This window comes from Buteo buteo, chromosome 8 (assembly GCF_964188355.1).
Source record: "Buteo buteo chromosome 8, bButBut1.hap1.1, whole genome shotgun sequence".
In the NCBI taxonomy this organism is placed as follows: domain Eukaryota; kingdom Metazoa; phylum Chordata; class Aves; order Accipitriformes; family Accipitridae; genus Buteo; species Buteo buteo.
Window position 1 is genome coordinate 30830242 of NC_134178.1, and position 7935 is coordinate 30838176.

General features: G+C 43.1%; 1 protein-coding gene across 1 annotated transcript in view; it reads left to right on the forward strand.

Moving 5' to 3' along the window:
* HTR1F (5-hydroxytryptamine receptor 1F) overlaps window positions 1-7510 on the forward strand; it is a 66986-nt gene extending 59476 nt beyond the window's left edge. Inside the window, exon 4 of the mRNA XM_075034738.1 lies at window positions 6372-7510. Within this exon, the coding sequence (XP_074890839.1) occupies window positions 6410-7510 (1101 nt within the window). The 5' untranslated portion in view covers window positions 6372-6409. The remainder of the gene's footprint in view (window positions 1-6371) is intronic.
* The last annotated feature ends 425 nt before the right edge of the window (window positions 7511-7935 follow it).

Sequence of the window (7935 nt, forward strand, 5' to 3'; positions counted from 1 at the left end):
GTCACCCCTGCCTTGTCTCAGGGGATGCACTGTAGCTTTAGGAGCCTTAGAAAGAGTTATTGTGAGGAAAGAATTTAAGGACAGGACACTAAGAATCAAGTGAAACTGCCCCTCTCCTCTTCCTCATCTGTTGGGACGCTAGGGTTCAGGCTCAACAAAGTATATATCCCCTATCAGATCCAAGTACAAGCTCACCCTTTTTAAACAGATTTGTTTAATCCAAAAGAGTATTACTTTCCTGTACTCGTGTTTAATGTGATAGATCATTACTAAGCTAATTGTCATTAGTACATCACATGGTTGGTAACTAGAGACACACAGCCATATCAGGAAGGATTTTTACAAGCTCATAAATGCTGGTTTCAAAGCAATTTTAGTTCCCAAGCAGGGCTGGCACTTATAACTACTTTATCCTTCTATGGTTATTTTAGTCTTACCTCCAGTAAGTATCTAGTTAGCCTATACAGGAACAGATGATAAAACAGGGTAGCTGAAAACACAGTCTTCTCTTTCATCAGGAAAGGAAGTCTGTAGGATCAATTTCCACAAGAGCAAGAAAGCTGGCCCTTTAACTGGCTTACAGATCAGTTTGGCCAATAAAGCAAGGGATCCTGCTAGCAGGTGAAACACTTCATTTCAAAACCAGCTAAAGCCTATTTGAGCAAGAGACAGGCAGCATCTATCTGTGCCACTGGCACAACTTTGTGTTTACTTAATGGACAAAGGCTGTTACTACTGTCTGTAGCAATTTAAATACCCTTAGTTCAATCAGTTGCTCATTTTGCTTTCTGAGTACTGTTACTGGTTTTAAATTAAAGGCACATTTCGCTAAGGAACCCACATGGAAAAAAGAAAGCAAACATCCCCCAGTACACCCAGAAAACTTGTGCTCAAAAGCAGTACTTAAACTCTCATCAGCAAGTTTTCTTGCTGCCAGTACTTACAGCAATATAAAACAAATGAGGCCCAAAAATCAAGAGCTGTAAACTCCTAAGAGTTCAGCCTAAATTCAGAACCCCAAACAGTAGGGTCATGATGCCCTTCCAAAAGGCATTCCCAGACATGTTTCTCCAGCAAATGGTGTTTCATATTAATTTCCAGGTTTACTCAAAAGCAAGGAATGCTGTTTTCCAAACCTGGAAGGACAGACTAATGCTATTGAACAGGAGCAATCTTGTTACTATTTGGTAAATCCCAGATATAAATGGGTGGTCATAGGCTTAATAACATATACACAAGCTCCTGCAAAACTGAGGACCAACAACAACATTCCCTTTTCTTTGAGTGGACACTAGACAAATTTAATGTTTACTCTTGTGATAAGGCTGGGCAGACATTTTCCCCCATGCCCTCTAAACAACATCATTAGGATGATATATGTGCTTTTACAGACAAGGAAGTATTTACATTCTGGTCACCTCATCATGCAATACCCGGGAGGGAAGGAAAAAAAAGATTTTTATATGTGGCTAATACCTCAAAAATAATAATTTTCATGTATCCAAGATAACAGACAGGCTTTATTAGGTGAACAGCAGCTTCCTTTGTTTACAGGGCTCTTGTTCAGCAATCAAAGGCTAATATTTTAATGGGTCAACTGAAATACCATACTACTTGTATTTTAATACCAGTTATAGATTAATTTACTGTGTGAAGATCTATAATGAACACAAAGTACAAGACATCATTTTCACCAATCTTAAATTCAGGACAATATCATGCAATCAAAGCTTCAAGTCTTTCCAAAGTTTTCCAACGACAGTTGCATAATGAAAACGTAATAATAAAAGACAACACTTCCAACTGCAGCAAGAGCAGCTTCCATGGAATTTGAGGTATCAGTGATAAGCTGACAGATTCATCTTAGTCCTTCAAGGGGCCACTGAGTTGCAAGTTCCACAAAAGTAACATTAAAAACATCTGGACTGTAATAATTTCTTTGAAAATAGTTACATGTCACTGCTGAACCCATTCAATAATTGTTGAAATACAGATTTCTCTTCAGTTCAGCATGGCTGCAAGTTTGTTTTCATTTACCAGAGTAAATTCTCTGCTCAGAGAAGAGAGCTCCAAGTATTCCGTGCTTCATTTTGAAGTCTTATGTCAGGTATGTGGCCATAAGGAGATGGCCACACCATAGAGCAGAGGAACTGTGACTGTTCTGTGAGGCAAGAGCTCAGTAGACTCACATGGGGATAACAGCAAAGTCCGAGCTGGAAATATAGTGTGTAGGTATGCCAGTATGCCCGCAGCACCTGGGGGTATCACCTGAGATTAGATCTTCCCTGCACTAAATGCATACAAGAGATAATTCATGCTACTAACAGAAGGCAATACAAATATGCAAAGTAGGGTAGCACAGAAGTACTCCTGTAGCTATTTTACAAAGACTTAACTTGAGCACTTTAATGAATTTGCTCAAAAATTGACAAGGAAAGCCTACAGCAGAGAGGCAGAAGCCAGCTCTCCTGCATCCTAATCCAGTGCACCGTTTCCAGGATCATCCTTCATACTTCTAAAGTGGTTTGGTTGCTTGCTGAGGACAGAAGCCAGTGATGGACGCTGATTGAACTGAGTTCAACTCCGCAAGAGAAAATCCAGAATTAGTTCATCCTGGAAGTGACCACAAGAGAGAGAAGCAGCAGTCCTTAAATGCTGCCAGTGTTTCAACTCCCCATATTTACAAAACAATCTTTTTAGGTAATGATCACCCAATAACCTTGTGCGAATTTCTGCCACAGTTAGCAGAGGATTCCCATCCCACTTGGACAGGAAAGCCACTAAACTTTGTGACTGGCAGTCCTCAGCAGCACAGCCACTGAATGGCTCTGTAACCTGAAAGGGAGCCACTACCTTGGAGGTCAGATATTGTCACCATACTGCTGTCTCCCTTGGATGGAGCCACACTCTTTGGTCTGCACAGCAGCCCTTGGGGACCACCCTGGACACCTGCTGCCAGGACTGTGAGGGCAACAGCAGAGGGTCTTAACACTCCACAGAGGAACAGGAGGGCATATGTCCAGGTGGGTACCATTAAAGAATAGGTTATGTCCCATGAACAGGACACCCCAGCACAATTATCTATCTAACAGTAGTACACTAGAAACTCAGTGTGGTAATCTCCAATCCTGCTGTATTTCCATGCTAGCGGCCCGAACGAAATCTGTGTACCAGCTGATAATCTTAAAACCACACAGAGAAGCATAATCACGGCGCATGGCAAGTAAGCACATTTCTGTCACTGCTTCTTATAAAAAGCCTCCAAATAAATGCCACACTAAGCAAAACCTACTTATTCCTACATACCAGTTTTGCAAACTCACCCATACCATTTTCCTTACTCCACAGTCCCAAACTGAATCATCTTTCAAAAGCTATTAATCAACTTTCATTATCTCTAAATTGCTTTTTGCTTGCTTGCAATTAAGTGCTAATACCCAAAGAGTTAGAAATTTATAAGGTAATTAACCATAATGAGTAACTGTTCTAAAATATGATCAACTGCCGGATATCAACAGAATTCTTAGTTTTTCCCAGTAAACTTTTTTCCCCATGTATTTATACAAGCTTGAAAATGAAGATTTATTTAGCAGATGTTGAACATTCACAAGATAATACTATATGTGCCTATTCCTTCTCTGGAAGGCAGCTAGCTATAGACAAAAATATCTGCAAACTAGCAATTACTGTGGATTCAGAAGCTTTTAAGGTGACACTGACATGATGAAAGATCTACTTTTATGCCTATGAAGTGTATTTCAAGTTCAGAAAGAGGGACACAGAGAGAAAGAGAGCATACACATGCTGTAATCAGCTCACATACAGGACAAGATTCCACTCAGCATTTGTAAATATCACCATGTAAAATACATTTCCTTTCCTTATTCTTCCATAAAATTAAATGTTGGTCAAGCAATGCTAAAAACCTTTTTGAGCAGGTCAATAACATTGTCGTGGTTTCAGCCCAGCCAGTAACAAAGCACCATGAAGCCACTCACTCCCCCACACCCCATCCTAGCCATGGTGGGATGAGGAGAAGATATAAAGGCAGGCTCGTGGGTCGAGACAAGGACAGGGAGGGATCACTCACCACTTATGGTCACGGGCAAAAGGCAGGCTCGACTTGGGGAAGAAACTAAATCAATTTAAGTTACTACCCATCAAATCAAAACAAGACTATCAGGAAGTGAACCCAGCCCTGAGAACACCTTCCCCCCAGCCCTGCCTCCTTCCCGCCTCAAGCCCACTCCCGGCTCTCTCTGCCTCCTCCCCACCAGAGGCACAGGGGGACGAGGAATGGGGGTTGGGGTCAGCTCCCCACACCTTGTCTCTGCCGCTCCTTCCTCCTCGGGGGAGGAGGACTCCTCACCCCTCCCCTGCTCCAGCGTGGGGTGCCTCCCACAGGAGACAGTCCTTCACCAACTTCTCCAGCGCGAGTCCTTTCTGCGGGCAGCAGTTCCTCACAAACTTCCCTGGCGTGGGTCCTTCCCACGGGCTTCAGCTCTTCCCGAACTTTCCTGGCGCGGGTCCTTTCCGCGGGCCAATCTTCAGTCACGCACTGCTCCAGCGCGGGCTTTCCCATGGAGCCGCGGCCATCTTGGGGGGCCTCCGCTCCCCTCCCTGGGCTGGGGGGGGACAGCCTGCCGTCCCGTCCCACCACGGGCTGCGGGGGCATCCCCTCTTCCGGTGCACCTCCTCCCCTCCTTCCTCACTGACCTCGGTGTCTGCAGAGGGGTTCCTCTCACATTCCAATCCGGTTCCCCTTCTGAAATCTGTTCTCCCAGAGGTGCGACCACCATCGCTGATGGGCTCGGCCTGGGCCAGAGGCGAGAAGTCGGTGAAGCTTCTGGCAGCTTCTTGCGGGAGCCGTCCCTGCGGCCCCTGCCCCGCTACCAAAAAAACCTGCACCACACAAACCCAAAACAAGCATATAAAGCATTGCTCAGGTTAGAATCTCAAACCAAATTAGTGAGCTGTGTCCAAGGTTATAAACAGTATATGAGATTCTTTTTCAGCGACTCCAGCATAATATCAAAAAGCTTTAGTTATGTTAATGAGACCCATTTTCCTAAGAAAAATTATTCACTTATTTCACGTATTTCCCTATCTGTGGCATCTAATGCAACGCAAATGCAACCCACTCACTACACTCCAAAATTTGTCAGAGAAAACCCCACTTAGGGGTTAATCAGGTAGATCCACATGCAAGAAATTGCAGGTCAAAACTTGCAAGAGGATGAAATCTGACCCTCTTACCGCGAGTTACAAGCTGTAGTCTAAAAACTTCAAAACTCTTACTTCAGCTGCAGTCCATAGAGTGCTCAGAAACCCTTCTTGATAAGAAAGTAGGGTGCATGTCCCCAGAACATAACTGAGAATTTCTTTCATCAGTATTTCCCTGCTTTTTGCTTCCTGCAGGGCTGTACGAGGAGCTATACTGTTTCCGTAGAGTCATTAGCAGAACAACTAGCATCCAAGTTTTCTGCAGTTTTCTTCAGCGGCAACCACAGAATAGCAAAACTTGAGGAAAAGTAATATGTTCTCAAGACTCTAAGCTATGTATAATATTTCAGTTAGACGATAAGTCAACCATTGAAGCTTTAAAATATATTCAGCTGTTTCATTTTAGAGCTGCATAAGAAGAAGCTCTAAAATGAAACTTTCAACATGTAATTGTTTCTTCTCCTGTTTGCACTGCAATGTTTCACATTTCTGTTTTCTCTTGAAAACTATGTCCCAGTTTAGAAAGCCCATGCTTATCTATACACAAGGAAGGACTTACATACAGCTGGGGAAAAAGGAGTTTATGTAAAGAAAACAAGAATTATGCCTGCTTCCTGTGGATTAAAGTTTTCAACAGTCATTACATCGCTTAGTGGAGTGGACAGTGCTAGCCTAAAGGGAGTATTAGTACTTACTTTAGGATGAGATTGTCCACCTTTAACCAGTTTCAAGACTCCACTACAATCCATTCAGAGTAAGTACTTAGCAGGAGGGCTGGCTCTGCACCCCAGGGGCCACATTGATGCCGCTGCCCTGCTCAAGGGACCAGGCTGGTTCCCCCGTGCAGCGACATGCAGCACCCCGCAGGGCAGTGCCATCTCAGGCACCACAGCATGCTCCTCTCCCCTGCCATGCAGACATGCCTTTCTCAACAGCAAAACCAAGGAGAAAGAGGAGGTCCCTATTCTGAAGGCAGAGCATCCCACATAGTGCTAGCCAGGAAAATCTGTCTGGAGGCAGAATAATTTCTAATAGTAAGTCTGAGGTTCTTGTAAGTTTGGGGCCCATAGTCTTTTAAGATGACAAAAAAATCAAGACTTCCTGGAGACTAAGGATGCACATTCTGAATGTTTTTACTTTTCCAACAGGTAACTGCTACTGGTAAAGATCACCTTTAAAAGGGAACATGGATTTAATAAACTCAACTGAACAAAATGGTACATCAGAAGAACTATTCAAATGGGTGACATCCAAGATTCTCATTTCCATTACCCTATCTGTGCTTGCACTAATGACAACGGCCATCAACTCTCTCGTGATGACTGCAATAATTGTGACAAGAAAGCTCCACCACCCCGCCAACTATCTAATCTGTTCTCTTGCAGTGACTGATTTCCTTGTGGCAGTCCTAGTGATGCCCTTCAGCATTGCCTACATTGTAAAGGAGACCTGGATCATGGGGCAAGTGGTGTGTGACATTTGGCTGAGCGTGGACATTACGTGCTGCACGTGTTCCATCTTGCATCTCTCTGCCATTGCTTTGGACCGGTATAGAGCAATCACAGATGCTGTGGAATATGCACGGAAAAGGACACCTAAGCATGCTGGCATCATGATTGCAGTGGTATGGATCATATCCATTTTTATCTCCATGCCACCTTTATTTTGGCGGCACCAGACGACCAGCAGGGATGACGAATGCATCATCAAACACGACCACATTGTTTTCACCATTTACTCTACATTTGGCGCCTTCTATATTCCTCTGGCCTTGATTCTGATCCTTTATTACAAGATATACAAGGCAGCAAAGACATTTCACAGAAGAAGTGTCAGCCGGATTGTAAGGGAGGAGGTAAATGGACAAGTCCTTTTGGATGCAGGTGAAAGAAGCACCAAATCTGCTTCAATGCCCAGCACAGCAGAGAAGACATCAGATCCCCTGGTGAACTGCGATAAAAGCAATATCACCCTACGAAGCCCTAGGTCTGAATCTAAGCACGAGAAGTCCTGGAAAAAACAGAGAATCTCTAGCACAAGAGAACGAAAGGCAGCAACTACACTGGGTCTGATCTTGGGGGCATTTGTGATCTGCTGGCTCCCTTTTTTTGTAAAAGAAGTAGTTGTTAATACCTGTGAAAGGTGTCACATCTCAGAAGACATGTCTAATTTCCTAACATGGCTGGGATATATAAATTCCCTTATTAACCCTCTAATCTACACAATCTTTAATGAAGATTTCAAGAAAGCCTTCCAGAAGCTTGTGCAGTGTAGGCAATATCTTTAAGAGCTTTTGTTCGTGTAAGGAGAACATGTTCATTGGTTTTTAACCTGTATAAATTTATATAACTGAGATGACATTTGTTGTATTTAAGGAAAAGCACCAAGACTCTGCATTTACAGTATGACTTTTTTGTATCAGTAGTACTGGAACCATAAATTGCCCAAGTTTTAAAGAGGTGGATCATCTGGGATCAGTTTTGCTCTGGAAAAAGAGGTAGCATATTGTGGCTCTGATCCAGTTGGGATTTGCAGAGCTGCCTAGCTTGAAGCATAAGGTATTACCTTAAATATGAAGGAAATATACACTTGAAGTAGACAAAGAAACAAAATTTGAAAAAAAGTAACCCTCAGTCACCAATGAAATTTTAAGTAAAACAACACACAGGTTCTAAACCCTAATGCAAATAAGAAGATAGAAAATACACCTTG